Source organism: Gadus macrocephalus, chromosome 4 (genome assembly GCF_031168955.1).
Source record: "Gadus macrocephalus chromosome 4, ASM3116895v1".
Lineage (NCBI taxonomy): Eukaryota > Metazoa > Chordata > Actinopteri > Gadiformes > Gadidae > Gadus > Gadus macrocephalus.
In genome coordinates this window covers 343,645-366,210 of record NC_082385.1, presented here as the reverse complement: position 1 = coordinate 366,210, position 22,566 = coordinate 343,645, and the positions used below count along the sequence as shown (strand labels likewise).

Genomic DNA, 22,566 nt, shown 5'->3' with positions numbered 1-22,566 from the left:
GGACGACGGTTAGCGGTTAGCCTCCATAAATAATGTTGACCTTGCCGCCATCTAGTGGTGAAACTAGGACGTTGTAGGCAATACGATAACTGAAATAATCTCATGAAAAGTTAGTGTGAAAGCGGTTAATTCATTACATGGACTGGGAGGATCTCATTCACTTATTCAAAAATAATGTACAATCTTAAAAAAGGTTAATACTGAATTATGCCTCGTGAAATTAGTTTATAGCTTCTAGCAGTTCATTTTAGCATACTCGTAGGAGAGGGTTTAGGTTAGGTTTAAACAAGCAGAAGAGATTAGTTATGAACGCTCGCTGCATATTTGTAAACATGAAACCAATCCCCATAGTCTGAAAAAATAAGTAGTAATTATTCAATGATTTACTGGACATCTGTAGCTCTGACTATTGATGACTAACTATTGGCAACAATTTCATCAATGACTAATAGCTGAATGGCAAATTGAATAGAAAAATCTATTCAAGGAACCATAGCTTTAGGCGACCATCTGTTAGAAGAGTAAAATCAAGATTAAACTGACCTCTGGTTTACATGGGACAGAAATACCCTCAACCAGAGTAAGGCAATCATATATGGCTATTATTTCATTAAAGTGTGTGTGTGTGTGTGTGTGTGTGTGTGTGTGTGTGTGTGTGTGTGTGTGTGTGTGTGTGTGTGTGTGTGTGTGTGTGTGTGTGTGTGTGTGTGTGTGTGTGTGTGTGTGTGTGTGTGGCAACATGACACAACTTTCCCACCCCATCAATAATCTCAACACTTCCCTTCGTCTCCTTCAGTATGGACCAACCCCCCCTCACCCCCCCCCCAGGGTGGTCCGTCACAGCAGTCCAGTCCGTGTTGGGGGTCTCAGATCAAAAGCAGCCTTTTGTTTTGAGACATTGTAGGGGACCCCCTGCACATCAGGGGGTCGCGCGTTGTTTGGGGCTGACGCTGAGAGAGGTTGAGGCCCGGAGGAGTTTGCGTTATCCTCGTTGTTATTCTGAGTCGCTGTCGCAGAGCTGGGATGTGTGAAGGTTAATCTAAATAAAAACAGAACGTTTCATTTAGGACGTAGTCTGAGCCTCCGCCCGGCCTCAGTCACTGGAACCCCTCCGGTGTCTCGCTCCAGAGCCCCCGGCAGCAGTATTGAAGAGCCCCCCTCCGGGTCAGGCGGGGCGGGAACCTTCCCTTCGTAGGGGGGTGGAAGCTGCTCCTGCCCCCCCGCCCCCGGGGCCCCTGGAGCCCTGTGGGGGGGCAGGGCCGAGGGGGCGGCTCAGACGTAGATGCCCTCGGGGTTGAGGCTGGAGGAGGCGGGGCCCTGGAGGTCGCGGAGGTCGCTGGGCAGCAGGCGGGCCGAGCCGAGCCGCCTCAGGGAGCCGGGCTCCGCCTCTAGGGGGCGACAGAGGGGCGGACGGTCAGCCGCAGAAACCACTCATGCAGTCACAAACCTGTCCGAGGCTTTGAGTGAATAAACTGTTCGAATAACAAGTTGCAAGTACCCCCAAAAATGTAATGATACCTTAAGTTATTTCAAAAGACCGTTTTTAAATAGTGGAGGGATTTTTGAAAAAAACTAAACGTTTGTTCTCTGTTTACCCACCAGGTGGCGATGTGTTGCCACTTTTATGATTAAACCAAAACGACAGCAGCACTGTGTCTCTGAACATTCCTCCTTAAAGAATCAAATGTAAACTATTAGCAGCTGCATGTGTGTATATATGTGTGTGGGTATGCGCGCTCCTCTATGCAAGCGTGTATGTGTGTGTCTGTGCGCGACTTTGCATGTGAATTTGTGTGAATGTACGACAGTGGGATGTATGTGCGTACGACTGTGTGTGTACGACTGTGTGAATGTGTGTGTGTACGACAGTGTGTATGTGTGTACGACAGTGTGTATGTGTGTACGATAGTGCGACTGTGTGATTGCGACTGTGTGTGTGTACGACTGAGTTTGACTGAGTGCGTGCGTGCGTGCGTGCGTGCGTGCGTGCGTACCGCGGTCCTCGTCCCCGGGCTCGGCCGGCAGCACGGTGACCTTGGTGCCTGTCTGCTGGATGAACTGCTGCAGGTTGACCTGACGCAGCTCCTTGGTGAGCTGCTCCAGCTCCTGGTCCTGGTCCTGCAGGAACCAGACCCACGGGAACGCTCAGAACCAATCAGAACCCAGGAGAACCCAGGACCGCTCAGAACCAATCAGAACCCAGGAGAACCCAGGACCGCTCAGAACCAATCAGAACCCAGGAGAACCCAGGACCGCTCAGAACCAATCAGAACCCAGGACCGCTCAGAACCAATCAGAACCCAGGAGAACCCAGGACTGCTCAGAACCAATCAGAACCCAGGAGAACCCGGGAACCCTCAGAACCAATCAGAACACAGGACCGCTCAGAACCAATCAGAACCCAGGAGAACCCAGGACCGCTCAGAACCAATCAGAACCCAGGAGAACCCAGGACCGCTCAGAACCAATCAGAACCCAGGAGAACCCAGGACCGCTCAGAACCAATCAGAACCCAGGACCGCTCAGAACCAATCAGAACCCAGGAGAACCCAGGACCGCTCAGAACCAATCAGAACCCAGGAGAACCCAGGACCGCTCAGAACCAATCAGAACCCAGGAGAACCCAGGACCGCTCAGAACCAATCAGAACCCAGGACCGCTCAGAACCAATCAGAACCCAGGAGAACCCAGGACTGCTCAGAACCAATCAGAACCCAGGAGAACCCGGGAACCCTCAGAACCAATCAGAACACAGGACCGCTCAGAACCAATCAGAACCCAGGAACTCTCAGAACCCAGCCCATAAGAACACAACTGATTATATGGGTTTAATTTACATTATATGATCAACACTAAGCCTTGTGTAAATTGTCTAGCGGCCGTTTTGAGAGGTAGTCGACGCCCCCTTTGAGTCTCCACCAATGACAAAATCAAAACACACAGAGAACCCCCTACCCAGGGTCCCTCAATGGTCACACCGTGCACATACTGTGCACGAATCATAATACTGCATAATGCAATTCACAGGATACAGCGTCTCTTTTCCCAAAGCCACAAAATGCCGAAGCGTTCATTCCCTTCCGACGCTGTATTTCGACGCGCCGGTCTTCTCGGATTCTGCTCCGGTGGACATTGAGGTTCGGCCGACATAAAGATCTCTATGTGAGGTGTACCCCTGGGCTCAGCCTCGTCGGCGGAGCTCTGGAGGCTTTAACCTCCTTAGAACCCCTCTGTCTGTGGTCAGGACAGAGCGAGAGGAACCAGGCCTTCATGCAGATCACTTAATCCCCTCGCTGCGCAACTCCCTACCCCGGCCCCCACCCCTCATCAGACCAAGAATGCCGTCTCACTCCTCCCTGTCCTCCTCCTGTGAAACCACTCCACCTCCTGCTCCTCCTGAAATACTCATTTTATTACTTAAATACCCCTCCTCACTCCTCCTGGGATCTCACTTCCTCCCCCTGTAAAAACATTACTCCTCCTCCTCCTCCTCCCTCCTAAAACACTCCCCCCGTTAGAGTACTTTCTCCTCCTCCGGTAAAAACATTCCCCCTGTTAACATATCACCATCACTTTTACCATCCACCAGAATATTTTAGCTTTTAAGAAACACATAACGCGATGTCACTAGGAATAGCTTTGATTTGTTGTTTTGTACTTGTTTGGAAGGAAGTCAAATGCCATGGAGAAGATCTTCCCTTAAAGGGAAACGTCTTTCTCCAAGAGAGTGCCGTTTCAAACGTGTGCTCTAAGAGAATCCTTGTCGGCCACACCTTCAGCGCGAGGGAAACCCGAGAAGAGGACGTCATGGTTCTACTGTTAGAACTGAAACCCAGGACCGATGACATCATCGTCCAGTAGAGTCGCCGAACACGGGGTTCCCCTTTAAAGGGGACGTATTATACCACATGGTTTGAGGGTGATTGGCCGCTACAGGCAGTTTAGAAAATCTGCCTCTTCTGACATCACAAGTGGGCGCGTCCACCTAGATCTGTGCTGGATAGATCAGTCTACCATCCCACCCGGCGGACTGGAGCTAACGCTGTTCATCTGTCCGTCATCTAGGTGGACACGCCCATCTATGATGTTCAAAGAGGTTTTAAAAGCGCCCTGCCCTGAAGGTTCGAGGCCACGCCCCCCGCCCTGCCGGTTCGAGGCCACGCCCCCCGCCCTGCCCTGAAGGTTCGAGGACACGCCCCCCGCCCTGCCGGTTCGAGGACACGCCCCCCGCCCTGCCGGTTCCAGGCCACGCCCCCCGCCCTGCCGGTTCGAGGCCACGCCCCCCGCCCTGCCGGTTCGAGGCCACGCCCCCCGCCCTGCCGGTTCGAGGCCACGCCCCCCGCCCTGCCGGTTCGAGGCCACGCCCCCCGCCCTGCCGGTTCGAGGCCACGCCCCCCCGCCCTGCCGGTTCGAGGCCACGCCCCCCCGCCCTGCCGGTTCGAGGCCACGCCCCCCGCCCTGCCGGTTCGAGGCCACGCCCCCCGCCCTGCCGGTTCGAGGCCACGCCCCCCGCCCTGCCGGTTCGAGGCCACGCCCCCTGCGGTCAGGCCGGTGTGGCGCCACACATGACACGCTACACAGCAGCGAGCGGATCACGACATAAGAACAACAACAGGCTCAACGCGGAGCCTGTTGAGCCTGATCCCACACACCCTGCACACTGCCTTCCAGCTACTGCCCTCAGGGGGCGCTACAGGTCAATTACCTCCAAAGCTACCCGCTTCAAAACCAGTTTCATTCCTATTGCGATTAACATTCTGACCTCTGAACGCTGAGGATTAAGCAGGGCCCTTATGTATGATGGAATGTGTCTGTAATGTATATCTATGTTATATGTTTAATGTTTATTGTAATGTTTGAACCTGTACCAAGGAGCTGTACTGAAAACAGATTCCACCAGCCTGCCAACATTAAAAGATCAATCAATCGATCAAAATCAATCCATAACGACCACTGAGCGGTTCGGGAGCTGACCTGCAGCCTCTTGGACGACTGGCCCAGCGAGCGCTCCAGCGCCCGACAGCTGTTCTCCAGACGGGAGCTCTGCTGGCTCTGCTGCTCCAGCTCCGCCCGCACCCGGCACAGCTGGGCCTGCACCTGGACCAATCACAGCGGGTTAGTACCATGACCCCGCCCACAACACCCGGCACAGCTGGGCCTGCACCTGGACCAATCACAGCGGGTTAGTACCATGACCCCGCCCACAACACCCGGCACAGCTGGGCCTGCACCTGGACCAATCACAGCGGGTTAGTACCATGACCCCGCCCACAACACCCGGCACAGCTGGGCCTGCACCTGGACCAATCACAGCGGGTTTGTACCATGACCCCGCCCACCACACCTCGTTAGTACCATGACTACGCCGGCACACCTCGTTAGTACCATGACTCCGCCCACCACACCTCGTTAGTACCATGACTCCGCCCACACACCTCGTTAGTACCATGACTCCGCCCACACACCTCGTTAGTACCATGACTCCGCCCACACACCTCGTTAGTACCATGACTCCGCACACCACACCTCATTAGTACCATGACTCCGCCCACACGTCTCGTTAGTACCATGACTCCGCCACACACCTCGTTAGTACCATGACTCCGCCCACACACCTCGTTAGTACCATGACTCCGCCCACACGTCTCGTTAGTACCATGACTCCGCCCACACGTCTCGTTAGTACCATGACTCCGCCAACACCCCTCGTTAGTACCATGACTCCGCCCACACACTGGTAAGTACCATGACTCCGCCCACCACACCTCGTTAGTACCATGACTCCGCCCACCACACCTCGTTAGTACCATGACTCCGCCCACACACCTCGTTAGTACCATGACTCCGCCCACACGTCTCGTTAGTACCATGACTCCGCCCACACACCTCGTTAGTACCATGACTCCGCACACCACACCTCATTAGTACCATGACTCCGCCCACACGTCTCGTTAGTACCATGACTCCGCCCTAATTACACATTGATGCCGTATGAATATCCCATACCTGCAGTACGATGGCATAAAGCACCGAACTAACTCGGTTCGCGGGTTTATTTTGTAATCTAGATCGAATGGCTCCTGTCCTGTAGTATACAGGGATATATAAAGCCCTCATCACCCTATTAATGACTGGGAAAACAGCCACACGGAACAAAGCTAAGAAACACCATTGAACACAATACACAAAACACACAGGCCTATGGAGCTTAGCTAATGAATGATTTGTGAATCATATTACGACTGAGCACAATGTTGGCCAGCATCGCTACGGTAACGGCCAATGAATCACTGGCCTCGGGAACCAGTTTGGAGGAGACCCAGCCGGAGTGGTGGGGTTCTTTCATAAGGTTGTACTATTAGGGTATGGAGTCAAAACTTTATTAGCAAGCATTACGGACGATATTAAACAACGGAATCCCATTTAGCCTGCTCCGCGGATCTTTAGCTAAAGACAATTGGACCGTAATGATCAAATAAAGGTTGCATAATTATGTAGGCTTTATATATATTTTATTTGATCAATTATGATGATTATTTCAAGCGTGGACCCACGAAGCTAAAGAGAGGCCGGACAGCGATGGAGGATCCACTGCCTCACCACCAGCGCTCCCAGGAGACCAGTCCGGCTGTGGACCAGGAGAACACAACCCCTCAGCCCTCAGGGGTCTGCCCGCGGCGCCCCAATACTCTGAGACGCCTTGAACTACCTTCTATAGCCGCGTGCTACAGATTAATCCCCCAGCAGCGATACCAATGTCAACGCAGTCTGCTGCTGAGCACGACGGCCTCTGACGGGGCAGGTTTACACGACGGACGCCCCTGACGACCAATCATGTGAAAGGTGTACATACCTCTTCCTCATTGGCCTGCTGGTTAAGCTCCGCCTCCTGCTGCAGTCTCGTCTGCTCAAGCCCCGCCTCCATGGTCTACATAAAAGAGGGGGAGCGACGAATCAAATTAATGAAGCTCTCCTCCGAGGGAGAACGCACAATAATAAGATTGCCACTTTTAGAAGGCAAGCAATAAAATGCCCCATGGATTCAGAGAGAGAGCGAGAGAGAGCGAGAAGGGGAGCGAGAGAGAACAAGAGAGAGAACAAGAGAGAGAGAGAGCGAGAAGGGGAGCGAGAGAGAACAAGAGAGAGAGAGAGAATGAGAGAACGAGAGAGAGCAAGAACGAGCGCGAGAGCGTGAACGAGAGAGGGAGAGAGAGAATGAGAACAAGAGAGAGAGAATGAGAACGAGAGAGACAGAGAGACAGAGAGACAGAGAGACAGAGAGACAGAGAGACAGAGAGACAGAGAGAGAGAGAGAGAGGGGGAGAGACCATTCCAGACCCACAACACCCCCCTCTCCCAGAGGTCAGAGGTCACCTGCACGCGGGCCAGGTACTCCAGCAGCCGGCCGGTGACCTCGTGCACGCGGCTCTGCAGCTCGCCCAGCTGCAGGCGGAGCTGCCGCTCGCTCTCCTGCTCGATGTGCAGCTCGTTCAGCCAGAACTCCTCCTCCTCCGCCTCGGCGTCGCTCCTCTGCAGCTGCTGCTGCAGGAGCAGCAGCTCCTCCTCGTACCCCAGCGCCTGCAGGGGGAGGGGGGGGAGACCTTCACTCCTCATCGCCTTCTAACCATTTCAATAAAACAGAAGCAGCAGTGGTGTCTTCGCTTGAGTTCAAATACCAATAAAGTTTTTTCATTTTTTCCCGACCCGAGCCCGACACAATTTTATCACATTCTAAGACACGTTTACGTTTGTGTGTGTGAACGCACGCCTTTATTAAACAACTGCGAGGCATTTGGAAATGTTAACAGATGAGCGCAACAGACGCGCGTTAGCAGCGATCACTCTCGTGCTCGCTGCTAACGCTCGTTGCGCAGAATCCTGTTGCGCAGAATCATAACCAATTTAAAATTGACCACAAAAAGGCCCACAACAACGATAAATTCCACAAAATGACACCAGGGGTTCTGAGGTTCTGTAGGACGGGTATGAAATTCAAATCAACACGAGTGTCCCCAGCAAAGTGAAATAAACCTTGACTCTAAAGCAGAGCCAACGCCAACTCTGGCGCCTTAACGCGCTGATGCGACCGAGCCGACCCCAACCCCAGCATCATTCATAGATATTTGTCCGAACCCGGTCCGGCCTGTCGGGGTCCCGTGGGGTCCCGTGGGGTCCCGTGGGGTCCCGTGGGGCTCGGGCCGGGTCGGGTCCATGCTCCTACTCCTCCCACCTGGTTGGGCTGGCCGGCGGCCTCCTCCCAGTCGCGGAGCTCGGCGTCGCAGACCCCCAGCCGGCCGTCCAGCGCCTGCAGCTTGTCCCGCTGCAGCTGCACCAGCCGGCCCAGCTCCCGGGCCGGGCTGGGGGGCAGCGAGCCGTAGCCCCCGCCCCCCACGTACTGGACCCGGGTCAGGCTGAGGTGGACCCCCCCACGCTGCTGCTGCTGGCTGTGCTTACCTGGGGGGGGGGGGGACATGAGGGGATGGGGATGTGTGTGTGTGCATGTAGGTATGTGTGTGTTAATGTGTGTGTAGGTGTGTGTGTAGGTGTTTGTGTTTGAGGTGGTGTGTGTGTGCATATGTAAGGTGGTGTGTGCGTATGTGTGGGTGTGTATGTGGATGCGTGTGTGTGAGGTGGTGTGTGTGTGTGTGCGTATGTGAGGTGGTGTGTGGATAGGGATAGGTGTGTGAGTGTGAGTGTGAGTGTGAGTGTGTGTGTGTGTGTGTGTGTGTGTGTGTGTCGTTAAATGGATTAAGAGATGGATGGACAGATAGGTGGATGAGTGTGTGGGAGGAGACATAAACGGGACGGGATGGATTTATGATCAGAGGGGGAGGGAAGAGAGAGAGGAGAAGTTAGTGTCACCGATGGCAGCAGGTGATAGAGTGAGACACCAATGAGAGTGAGACACCAGTGAGAGTGAGACACCAGTGAGAGTGAGACACCAGTGAGAGTGAGACACCAGTGAGAGTGAGACACCAGTGAGAGTGAGACACCAGTGAGAGTGAGACACCAGTGAGTGAGACACCAGTGAGTGAGACACCAGTGAGAGTGAGACACCAGTGAGAGTGAGACACCAGTGAGTGAGACACCAGTGAGAGTGAGACACCAGTGAGAGTGAGACACCAGTGAGAGTGAGACACCAGTGATATTATAAGACACCAGTAATATAGTAAGCTATAGTTATCTACCAGTGTATAGTTAACTACCAGTGATAGTTATCTACCAGTGTATAGTAAACTACCAGTGACAGTGCTAACCAGTAACATAGTTAGCTAGTTGTAACCTACCCTCAGTGCATAGTAAACTACCAGTGACAGTGGTAACCAGTAACATAGTTAGCTAGTCGTAACCTACCCTCAGTGTATAGTAAACTACCAGTGACACAGTGGTAACCAGTAACATAGTTAGCTAGTCGTAACCTACCCTCAGTGCATAGTAAACTACCAGTGAACAGTTGGTAACCAGTAACATAGTTAGCTAGTCGTAACCTACCCTCAGTGTATAGTAAACTACCAGTGACAGTGCTAACCAGTAACATAGTTAGCTAGTCGTAACCTACCCTCAGTGTATAGTAAACTACCAGTGACAGTGCTAACCAGTAACATAGTTAGCTAGTCGTAACCTACCCTCAGTGTATAGTAAACTACCAGTGACACAGTGGTAACCAGTAACATAGTTAGCTAGTCGTAACCTACCCTCAGTGTATAGTAAACTACCAGTGACAGTGCTAACCAGTAACATAGTTAGCTAGTCTTAACCTACCCTCAGTGCATAGTAAACTACCAGTGACAGTGGTAACCAGTAACATAGTTAGCTAGTCGTAACCTACCCTCAGTGTATAGTAAACTACCAGTGACAGTGCTAACCAGTAACATAGTTAGCTAGTCGTAACCTACCCTCAGTGTATAGTAAACTACCAGTGACAGTGCTAACCAGTAACATAGTTAGCTAGTCGTAACCTACCCTCAGTGCATAGTAAACTACCAGTGACACAGTGGTAACCAGTAACATAGTTAGCTAGTCGTAACCTACCCTCAGTGTATAGTAAACTACCAGTGACAGTGGTAACCAGTAACATAGTTAGCTAGTCGTAACCTACCCTCAGTGTATAGTAAACTACCAGTGACAGTGCTAACCAGTAACATAGTTAGCTAGTCGTAACCTACCCTCAGTGTATAGTAAACTACCAGTGACAGTGCTAACCAGTAACATAGTTAGCTAGTCGTAACCTACCCTCAGTGTATAGTAAACTACCAGTGACAGTGCTAACCAGTAACATAGTTAGCTAGTCGTAACCTACCCTCAGTGTATAGTAAGTGACAGTGCTAACCAGTAACATAGTTAGCTAGTCGTAACCTACCCTCAGTGTATAGTAAACTACCAGTGACAGTGCTAACCAGTAACATAGTTAGCTAGTCGTAACCTACCCTCAGTGTATAGTCAACTACCAGTGACAGTGCTAACCAGTAACATAGTTAGCTAGTCGTAACCTACCCTCAGTGTATAGTAAACTACCAGTGACAGTGGTAACCAGTAACATAGTTAGCTAGTCGTAACCTACCCTCAGTGTATAGTAAACTACCAGTGACAGTGCTAACCAGTAACATAGTTAGCTAGTCGTAACCTACCCTCAGTGTATAGTAAACTACCAGTGACAGTGGTAACCAGTAACATAGTTAGCTAGTCGTAACCTACCCTCTGCGTCGCGGCTCTTCCCGAAGATGTCCCTGAGCCCGCGCGCCCCCCCGCTGAAGGTCAGCGACTTGCGTTTGGGCTCGCGGCGCCGGAGGGAGCGGTCGGCGGGCGAGGGGCGGAGCTTGGCCAGCGGCGGGAGGCTCTGGCGGTAGAGGCCGCGCTCCGGGAGGCGGGCGGGGCCCTCGGAGCCGGGCCGCTCGCTGAGGGAGGGGCCCGTGCGCTGCAGCACCAGCTGCACGTCGCTGGCGTACTGCCCCCAGGTGTTGAGCGACGCCACCGGGCTCTCGTGGGGAGACAGGTGGCGCTCCGACTCCCGCCATCGCTCTATGAGGGTGTACCTGCCCGTACGGCCTGGGGGGGAGAGGGAGAGGGAGAGGGAGAGGGAGAGGAGAGAGAGAGAGAGAGAGAGAGAGAGAGAGAGAGAGAGAGAGAGAGAGAGAGAGAGAGAGAGAGAGAGAGGGAGACAGAGACAGAGACAGAGACAGAGACAGAGACAGAGAGAGAGAGAGAGAGAGGGAGAGACAGAGAGAGAGAGAGAGAGAGGGAGAGACAGAGAGAGAGAGAGAGAGAGGGAGAGACAGAGAGAGAGAGAGAGGGAGAATAATTGTATAGTGTCCAACCACATAGCAGATGCTAGCTAAGCATTAGCCCTTTTAGATTACCAAAAGCAACTGCAATGCCGATAAGAATAGCATAGCCGCAGCAACCGGCAGTTGCACTAGCAGCTGCATCAATAGCAAAAGGGATTTTCTGGCCAGCGTCCGCCGTGATTCATCCCTTCACACAGCGTCCCCGCATTACCGCCGCCCACGCTGGTGTCAGCGCTGGGGGCAACGGAGGAAACAGAGAAGCTCCATCTAAACCGGAGCACCGTGACCCTAAACAATGGCTGGGGTTAAGGGACGTGATGAGGCACGGGACAAAAGAAGCACAGTGATGTGTTTAGTGAAACCTACTGGGGTACGGTCACCCCACCGTGTCATCGATACCACAGGGCGATGTATTTCAGAACCTAGCGCGTCAACATGTGGGCAACCGTGGCTGTGTGTGTTTCAGAAACACACGCCACTGTACATTTATAGATAAGGCCGATCACTCCTCCTTCCCAAGGCCCCTCCCACCCGACCCTTCACAACAAAAAGCCCCCCCCCCACCACCTCATAAAAGCAGCATATTCATCACGGAGAGCCCAAGCAAACAGCCATTCACCTCAAAGTGGCCCGCTACACAATGGGACTGGGTCGTAACTCCTGCTACACTGTCAGCATCGCAACACACACACACACACACACACACACACACACACACACACACACACACACACACACACACACACACACACACACACACACACACACACACACACACACACACACACACACACACACACACTTGGGTGAGGTACACCTTCTAGAATCATTGGAAAGCGCGACTACTCAATGCTTTCTTTTGTAGTTCTACATCCCATCTCCCCACCCAGGTGGCCTTCGGAAGGCTTTACGCTCTGGTCGTCATGGTCTCCCCCCAAAGACTCTACAAGGTTTGCCCCCCCCCCCCCCCCCCCGACCCAACAAGATGGCCGCTAGGCGACTAGGTCTACTAGACTTGTGAGTTCCGTGTAGAAACCATGGAGGGGGCCAACGTTTCTTTGTTTATCATGCCGGTCATGTTCTTACAGTCTTCAGTAATGGCAGATAGTTCCGTGCTTTTTCTTTTAAAGGAGAATTGATATTTACATTTGTAGGTTATTTTATGGCGATGATAAACCGAACCGTACATTCTTGCTCACTTGTGTTATTTTGTATCCATAAATCAGTTAGAGAATTCTGCTAAGTTAATTATTGTTATTATATTCAGCTTTTACAATAGGATTGTATTTCGCTCTATAAATATGAAGAGAAATTCAGCCTGCTTTTGCATTTCTTAATGTTTGAGAGGGTTCAACTCACAATTTATTTGGCTCAGTAGCAGTTAATTAATATATTTATTGGTATTGTTCAAAGGGGTAAAGACGATCGAGTGATGTGGGTCAGCTGTTAAATTGATTTAAATTAAAAGGCTTTAACTTTGTGCTTATGAATGAGGGAAAGGCAGACAGTGACACAACCACACACACACACACACACACACACACACACACACACACACACACACACACACACACACACACACACACACACACACACACACACACACACACACACACACACACACACACACACACCTCACTTTAGTAATTATTTACACTCACTTTGGTTAATTAGTTATTTCTCCCTCATTCCTTGAAGCGCCCAGTCTTCCAGTTTAACCGAAAAGCATCCCATAATAAACGTTATTATATTTATCCTTTTGTAGTTGCTTGTTTTCCTCTCGCCTCAGAGTCCTGAGTGTGTCGTGAACGAGCCGGTGACAACAGAACAGAATCACAGTCTTTATGTTGTGGTTGATAAAGCAAACTCTAAACCGGACCTTATCGTTTTTATTTCATTGTTCTACAAAAGTCTCCCGTGTGAATCAAAACGTCTCCCCTGGACGACCCGTCTCCGCCCACATCAGGGCAATCGATCACGGCCCGGTCAGCGGGCCTCTGCTGGACCACACCGCACATCTCTGAAACCATGGCGACCGCGAGGAGACATTCTACACCCACCAGATCGCATCGTCCTTTTAATCGCACACCTTGTTGGTGGGTGTTTGAAAATGGGATAGTGTGTGTTACGTACGTACGTACGTACTTGCGTGGTGCGTACGTACGTGCGTGCGAATATAAGGAAAGTAGATTAGCTGAACGAGGCTAAAAGAGATATTAGAGAAACGCTGCCAACCGCGCTCAACCCCCCGCTGACTAACATATGTTGTTGTTGACGTACCGATGGCCTGCGCCAGCGCGATGACCACTTCCTGGCAGGTGGTGAACCTCGGTGACGCCGCAGACGATCCGCTGCACGCCGTCCACCCACACCTTCAGCTCCATGACGGACGCGATGATCCACTCGCCCACATGCCCTCAGGGCGAGGCCTGGCGAGAGACTGCCATCCTACTGGGGGGAAGAGAGAGAGAGAGAGAGAGAGAGAGAGAGAGAGAGAGAGAGAGAGAGAGAGAGAGAGAGAGAGAGAGAGAGAGAGAGAGAGAGAGAGAGAGAGAGAGAGAGAGAGAGAGAGAGAGAGAGAGAGAGAGAGAGAGAGAGAGAGAGAGAGAGAGAGAGAGAGAGAGAGAGAGAGAGAGAGAGAGAGAGAGAGAGACTTAACAACAGAATTAGAAAACCAATAATATAAAAGTCCTTCTGCCAATGGAAAAGCATTACCATTGAAACAATGAGTTATTTATTAGAAAGAAGATTATAATCACATCGTGGGGTCATTTCAGAACCTAGTGTTGTTTGTTCCTGATAGTCTAGAAAAGTGGAACGCATTAAAAACGTAGAGAAAAGTGCTTCACCGATATCTTTCATTCACAAGAACCATCTTGGAAACTGTCGCTGTCTGCTTCATATAAATTATCTCCCCCCTGTTGTTGTAGGAGTCCGAGCCTTATCATAAGACAAGAAGGTCTGGGCGTCTCTGTGCATCAGTGTTTCGGAAAAAGGGCTTTTCCTTTTCCAGGAATGATGCCAGTGTCTTCGGACACGGCTCCTTCAGGTCTGTCAACAATAACACACGCCTCGACCAAGTTTATCCTCGGAAAAACTCAGAACGGGTCTTATGCAACACTCCACACTCTGTAGAGGGAGAGAACTCACCAGAGAGAGAGACAGAGACAGAGACAGAGACAGAGAGAGAGAGAGAGAGAAGTGGACAAAAGGAATTCTCAGGGCCTGCGGATGGTTTCAGAGGGCTGTGTGTATCTATGACTGCTACAGGCTGTACCTCTGTGCTCACATCGAGTCCTAAAGCTTTAATTGACAGTGAGGTTATTGAATCAATATGTTCCAAAGTGCTGCAGGATCACGTTTCTAAAAATAAAAACCCGGCCGAAGTGCAGAGAATGTCATATAATCATTTATAATGTGAGACTAATCAGATTGAAAGTAACACGACCGCAATACACCAAATTCATGAATCATTGTTTGTGAACTTTTTTTTACAAGATCAGGAATTTCCACGGAGATTTTCACTGAACTCTCAGCACTGCTGCAGATGATTTAGGAATAACTGAACCAATCACCCTGCTGGCTTAGCCCGGGTTTATTGGTAATGAATGCTCAGCCTTGGTCAGATTGTTATTCTTATGCTTATCTGCAAGAATCATCTGAACAATGAGAATCAGATCTTCATGGTCAAAACACCAAAGAAGAACAAACAGGGATTGAGAATCCATAACGAGACAACGGGACGGTCAGCGACCGGTACGAATACGGTTATGTTTCATCTGCAATGTCGACGTGACGCAGGACAGTCTAGAGCTGATGGCTCGGTTCAGAGTTCACACTTCAAACCACGGTATCCACGGCAACCTGCAGGCCCCGCCTTCAGCGAGAAGCCCCGCCCCCCCACGCTGCTCCTCCCGGCGCTCCTGACGAACCCGGAAGGAACCGGAAGGAAGGCATCCCTGGTAGGTCTGAAAGAAAGCGTCTGCTGAAGGGGCAGTTCGTCCACTCGCAGCGAGAGGGGATCCAAACAGGAAGTGCTACCAGGTATTTATCACCACGACAACGGGAAGAGACGACTCAGCAGAACGCCGCAGCCTTTGTCCCGATCTGCCGGAGCGGGGAACGCCTTGTAAACGAAGGTATGGTTGAATAAAGTTTCACAGCAAACTGTTGCAGCAGCCGCCGCCGCGCTAAACGGTCGAACTGCCGCAAACAGGGACGGCGCATGCGTGTGTCTCCTCTCGTGCTGGATGAGAGTCATCTCAAAGATGCTGACACTAGCATCCGGGCGCCGGTGGAGCAGGCAGCCATTAGGGAGCTGGAGCCAGACGACGGCAGCAGAGAGGCAGTGCAGCAGGGAGAGGGAACAGGGAACACACCGACCAGGGAAGGAAGGAAGGGAGGAAGGGAGGAAGGAAGGGGGATAGAACAAAAAGGCTTTAATGCTAACGGCTTTGAACCCAGCTGGTCACTGCTCTGCACGCACGCGCGCACACGCACGCGCGCACGCACACACCTTTGCTTTCCAATCTCAATCTTTATGGCGGCCAGATTTAAACTCCTGCAGCCATCATCCAGCAGGTGGGGGTTTCAGATGCCTTGCTCAAGGGCAAATCCACGGATGAGGTGCCCTTGGGCAAGGCATCTGAAACCCCCACCTGCTCCCCGGGCGCTGCACCGCGGCAGCCCACTGCTCCGGGAGGGCCGGTGGGCCCCCATGTGTGTGGACCTCTGTGTGTGCCCCTCTGTGTGTGGACCTCTGTGTGTGGACCTCTGTATGTGTATGTGTTCACCGGCTACCCGGATGGGTCAAAAGCAGAGAAAGAATTTCCCCCTAAAAAGGGATGAATAAAGGACTTAACTTAATCCCCCCCCCCCCCCCCCCCCCCACCTGGAACAAGGCCCTGTTGGGCTACAGCGCCACCCCCCGCCACCACAGGCCCTGTTGGGCTACAGCGCCACCCCCCGCCACCACAGGCCCTGTTGGGCTACAGCGCCACCCCCCGCCACCACAGGCCCTGTTGGGCTACAGCGCCACCCCCCGCCACCACAGGCCCTGGGGGGTCAGGGTGCAGCCTGGGTCCTGGGGGGTCAGGGTGCAGCCTGGGTCCTGGGGGGTCAGGGTGCAGCCTGGGTCCTGGGGGGTCTGGGGTCGGGGGGCTGCTGCTGATTGGTAGCCGGTCGGTCGTACCGCCCCCGGTGTGGGACTCCCAGGCCCAGGGAACGTGGGCCCCCGTCCCAGGACCGCCGGGCGGGGGCCCCCGTCCCAGGGCCGCCGGGCGGGGGCCCCCGTCCCAGGGCCGCCGGGCGGGGGGACAGGGGGGCCGCAGCAGGAGGGACGAGGGGGGAAGAGTTCAGACCAAAGAGACGAGGCGGGACGTGATGAGCCAGAGCGTTCACCCCCGGGCACAGAGACCGGCTCTCACCCCGCAGTGATTGGTTGACGCGTCTCCCAGACGTTTGAGCAGCGCTGGATGATGATTGGCTGAGAGACAGGAAGTCTAGTATCAACCGAGTTCTGACGCTGAGACTGAAAACGTTGATCATTGAAGACAGGCTGGAGACACGAACCGAACCGGTCACACAAACCCAGAAACCGCCGCTTTAAGCCCCGCCTCCTCTCGTCCTCTGGACTGCAGCGGCGTTGAGGGAGGATGAGGAGGAGGGAGGGGAAGGGGGTGGAGGAGGGGTGGAGGACATGGGGCCAAGAAGAAAGGAAGAAATCGAAGTGGGAGTGTGGAGGATTAAAAAAAAAAAGGAGACCAAAGGAGGACCCAGAATGCATTGCAACAAGAGGGTGTTTCTTTTTGGTAACAATCATTCGTTTGCTGGTCTGTGAAGGGTACAGGGGGGCGGGGCTCCAGACCGCTGTGGCGGTAAACAACAGAACACGAGGGTCCGATGGGATGAAGTATGTAGCGGAAAACAGGTCCTCCAAGGGCGATGACATCATGCCTGACCACAGACTGACAGACAAGACCAGCACCACCACCCATATGGAGCTGGGTGGGATTGGGAATGTCTGTGATGAAGACCAACCATAAATAAAGTCTAATTGAGTAATTGCTGGATTACACGAACGGCCACATTGTGGTTTACTGCACTGTGGTTTTAGTTTAATAGTTTGGGAGGATCCCCTGAAAAAACAAAACGCAGCCCAGATTTGAAACTCACTGGCTGTAAGAATTCCTTATTAATGAGGTTATTCAACATCTGTGGCGAGTTACAGTAGATGTGAGGTCAACAGCTCTGGATCTATGTGCAAGGTTCGCTACGCAGGAAAATCTGCTGCTACAAGTGGTTTCTGATGAAGGACATTCAAGCCAAGTTATCACCACAAATAGCGAGGCTAAAGTCTTTAGAAAAGCTTCTACCCGTGGTTCTTAAACCAAGTGCCTCCTCAGATACATACTATACATTATTACGTAAAGTAAATGTGTGAAATAGTTTCTGTTTTGTTAAGAGTTTATTTTAAGAACTTAATGAAAGTGTGTGGTATTGTATAAACACATAGCTGCATAACTGCTGAATGAGATGTGATAGTAGTACATCAAAATACATTAATAGTCAAGGTTGTGTTAAATACGTGGTGATGACCTGTTTAGTGAGTGACGGCAATTCAGAACTTTGCACATAGGTTTGAATCGGTACAAGTGCCAGTTCACACTCACGTTTCTAACACACACACACACACACACACACACACACACACACACACACACACACACACACACACACACACACACACACACACACACACACACACACACACACACACACACACACACACACACACACACACACACACACACACACACACACACACACACACACACACACGTTTTGGTCTCAATATTTGATGGCACGGATATTGGAAACATAGACAAAGCTTGCCTCCAAGTCAAATTAAACAACCAATAGATCATCAAATTTGAACGATTCGGGGGACAATTATTATTTATAACACAATGAGTTTCACCAGGCGGTTCATTGGAGTGACTTAACAACAGAATTAGAAAACCAAAAATATAAAAGTTCTGCCAATGGAAAAGCATTACCAGTGAAACAATGAGTTATGCATTAGAAAGAAGATTATAATCACATCGTGGGGTCATTTCAGAACCTAGTGTTGTTTGTTCCTGATAGTCTAGAAAAGTGGACCGCATTAAAAACGTAGAGAAAAGTGCTTCACCGATATCTTTCATTCACAAGAACCATCTTGGAAACTGTCTCCGTCTGCTTCATATAAATAATCTGCCCCCTGTTGTTGTAGGAGTCCGAGCCTTATCATAAGACAAGAAGGTCTGGGCGTCTCTGTGCATCAGTGTTTCGGAAAAAGGGCTTTTCCTTTTCCAGGAATGATGCCAGTGTCTTCGGACACGGCTCCTTCAGGTCTGTCAACAATAACACACGGCTCGACCAAGTTTATCCTCGGAAAAACTCAGAAGGGGTCTTATGCAACACTCCACACTCTGTAGAGGGAGAGAACTCACATGAGGGAACGTCTCTCCAGTGGTTCTGCCAGCAGCAGGCTCCGGATGGATCTAACAGCGCATATATTTGTGGTGAAAGCGCGGCAGCAGATGGTTACTATTCAGATGCCTGCTGCCCCTATACACGGAGTGGGGGAGTGGATGTCTTCCCGGGCCCCGGTGGACGATGGGCTTGGCTCGGTTCCTTGACTTTGAAACGGCGAGCAGCCCACCTAACAGAACGCCAGCCTCCACCATCTGCAGCTCTGGAGGAGATCCCTGCTGCCGCACAGCTCTGGCTCCGTGTTCTCTGCTCTTTCTGTGGTTTCATTGAGTCCATCTCACCCTAAAGTCACCCATCATGGCCGTGTGTTTAAAGGACGGCGTCCGTGACGACCACGGCTGCCGCCACGCGCGATCAAAGCAGGTCTGTGAGGAAGAGTCAGCAATAAGGGACGATGTCCGTAGCAACGCTTCCAGATGATGTCATCAATAGTGGCCAACGTCCAGCACGCGTTACCAAAGTAAGAGCCTCTTAAAACGGGCTGGCTCGGCCTGGGAGTAGCCAGCATACGGATCGCCGTTCCCTTCATCAGGATCTAAATCTCGACAAAATGTTAGCATTCCTGAAGCGCCTTGAAGCTGGAATTGTTTAGTCGATTTCTTGCATCTAAACATAATAGACCGACTACTACTGCTATTTATACCAATTAATCAGCTAATCACTGTGTCATCAACACTGACCCACGAAGGGAGAGGGCCAGTGTGTGAGTATGGAGTCCTTAGTCACACAATTAAATAATAATTTACTGCAAAATGGTATGGAACCTAGCAACCTATGACATATTCACAACATGTATCAAAGTATTCCTTCATCATCATCATACTGTACGGAAAACCAGGCAGACTGCTACACTGTGAGGTTCAACATACTGCCAGACCCTCAATGTAGAATACAAATGGCCTTCTGCATTCACAGCAATCAAAACATATTCCAGTGCGTATCAAAGACATTGCAATAAATATAAAGCCAGAGCCGAGCGATATCTATCCTGACCCGACAAGCGGAGAACAATCAAAGCAGAAGTCTGGGCTTGTACTGCTAAAGAAACAACAGTAGAGACTATCAGAGAACACATAGGGGATCAGAAGAACAAGGATTGTCTCTTATTTTCGCTTTGTACATCAGGTTGGAATCCGGGATTCATCTCTCAAACTCAGCTTCTTTGTGATGCCAACGGTGATCCGTGTTCGGTGGCCTCTGAGCGGTCTTTAAAATCAGGGCCCAACAAGGAACTAATCCTCAAACAAATTGGAACACTTGTTGTCAACTAATCAATTCAAATGCCCCATTTGGAGCCGGTCATTATTTCTCAAGAGAGTGTGTGTGTGTGTGTGTGTGTGTGTGTGTGTGTGTGTGTGTGTGTGTGTGTGTGTGTGTGTGTGTGTGTGTTGTAGTAGGCTGCCACAGACACCTGGGCATCTGGTCGTGTAATCAGTGACAACCTCTTTAAAGGGCTGTGCAAGATTGTAGAAGTGTTCCCAGACGACACACACACACACACACACACACACACACACACACACACACACACACACACACACACACACACACACACACACACACACACACACACACACACACACACACACACACACACACACACACACACACACACACACACACACACACACACACACACACACTAGAGAGGGGAGGGGGACTGCGCACATGACGACCCCTAGCATGAGTGGATTGCAAACAATCCGTTTCCGTGGCAACGCGGCTCCGGCTTTTGTTGTGCGCTGTGCACAGATGACCGGGTTGATTGGGTCGGGGGGGGGGGGGAACGGGGGGGAGAAGAGAGCAAAACAATCGTCCACAATGAAGAAGCCCTCTCACGCTTCCCTTGTCACTTCCTCTGTGCTCCTCCCCCTGGGGGCAGGAGGGGGGGGGCTGGGGGGTACACTGGTCAGCCATGGACCTCGTCCCCCCCGCGGCCGTACCGTCGAGGCAGGGCGGTGGGGTCTAGGAGGTCCGGGGGGGATCCCCAGAGATGGTAGAAGTCTTCCTGGGCCAACCCACCAACCTGGCCGCCAGGTGGCCACGGCCTACCGGAGCATTGATGTGGGGGGGACAGACGGACGGACAGACGGACGGAGCTTGATCACTTATTCCATTAATGTGCAACACATTCTCCTGAGGCGCTGTTCAGAGAGCCGTACGAGACCGTGGGTACGAGACCGTGGACCGGCTGACCCCCAGACCCGTGTTCACTTCCTCCAGACTTCATTTACAGAACCACCCAGCGGTCCGGGAGCCTGACCTCCTCCTCCTCCGAGTGCTTCAGCTCAGATTAGCCCACATGTAGGATCTGCTCTGATTAAGCTGCACAGCCTGAGCTAGCTTAAGGTCTATCAAAAGTTAGAGCTGAACCCAAGCAGACCAGCACTAATGACGCAACAACAGCGTCATTAAATCACTTTATACCTAATTAAAAGGCCCTTCCATTACGATGGGACGTTGTTATTGATATGGAGTATTTGTTGACTCGTGTTTACAACTGCACACACACACACACACACACACACACACACACACACACACACACACACACACACACACACACACACACACACACACACACACACACACACACACACACACACACACTAGTATAAACAAGCTCAAATCCAGCCCAGTCAGACCTTAGTTTGGTGGCAAACTTGATATGGACGACTTCCTCAAGACATACCCAGTCAATCCGTTGAACAAATAGTGGTGGACGAATCAGCCACTCAACCCTAATCCACTTAACCATATGTGGGAAACAAATATGTTTTAATACACTGCTCTCACACTGAGCATATCAACTTTGTCTCCACTCCCAAACCAATCAGATTAGTTTATTATCCATCACTGCACGCTGGGCTAATAATATGAAGAGAGGAACCCGACGGCGGCAACATCACCCCGTCCACCTGCTCTCATAGGTTGGAGCTAATCAGGCTTGGTGGACATCATAAGACTTTAACCCTAAGACCGCGCCTTAAGCTGGCCTGGCTGGGGGGGGGGGGCAGAGGGTGGTGGAGATGCTGGGTGGAGGTGGTGGTGGTGTTAGTCGTGTTGGAGGAGGTGGTGGTGGTAGTGGTGGTGCTAGTGGTGGGATATTGGACTGGAGGCAGAACTGCTGACTAATTTCACACCAAATTAGCACAGATCTAATCTTTGTATTTGAGCCGGAGGACGAAGCACAGCGGTGTTGTCCTACTTAAAATACATCAACAAACCTGGCTTTGCAGCGGCACGGCGCAAGGAACCGTACCGTTACCGGGAAACTATGTTTATAGGGCACTGCTGGGGTTGGGAAATAGCACAACACACGAGTCAATGTTGTTCAGCCACTCAAGTGTTGTGAGCAGATCTGTGTCTGTCTTAGTTGTAAAATGGTGGTGGTTAAACTAGCTGAAGATTAGTCACATTTGATTGCATAATACAGAAAACTAGAATCAAACCAAATGACAAACTGTCCAACCCTATCCTCATGAATTGCAGACTGGTACACACGGAGATGTGTGTACCAGTGTAGGCATTGCGTCCTGGTTCATGTTCCTCATGTACGTCCAGAGAACACATGAAGGTCTTTCCCTGGCTCTTAACTCTAGTAGTACCGAATATTAACAGCCCTGCTGACTGAGCGGTTACCGCCTAAGTGTTTAAAGTGATTTATCTGTGCCAGCGCCAAATCCACTCCAATAAGTGACCTCTTCAGTCCCATCCTACCAATCCCAGCAGATAGAACGGGTAC

General features: G+C 51.4%; 1 protein-coding gene across 1 annotated transcript; it reads right to left on the bottom strand.

The window, feature by feature from the left end:
• Window positions 1-620: 620 nt before the first annotated feature.
• rassf8b (Ras association domain family member 8b) lies at window positions 621-13,732 on the bottom strand. The gene is given in 9 exon segments (XM_060049466.1): window positions 621-1,388; window positions 1,995-2,118; window positions 4,975-5,097; window positions 6,854-6,928; window positions 7,375-7,578; window positions 8,231-8,454; window positions 10,696-11,046; window positions 13,566-13,608; window positions 13,610-13,732. Coding segments are annotated over 9 exon segments (1,320 nt in total). The 5' UTR covers window positions 13,670-13,732; the 3' UTR covers window positions 621-1,272.
• Window positions 13,733-22,566: the final 8,834 nt, after the last annotated feature.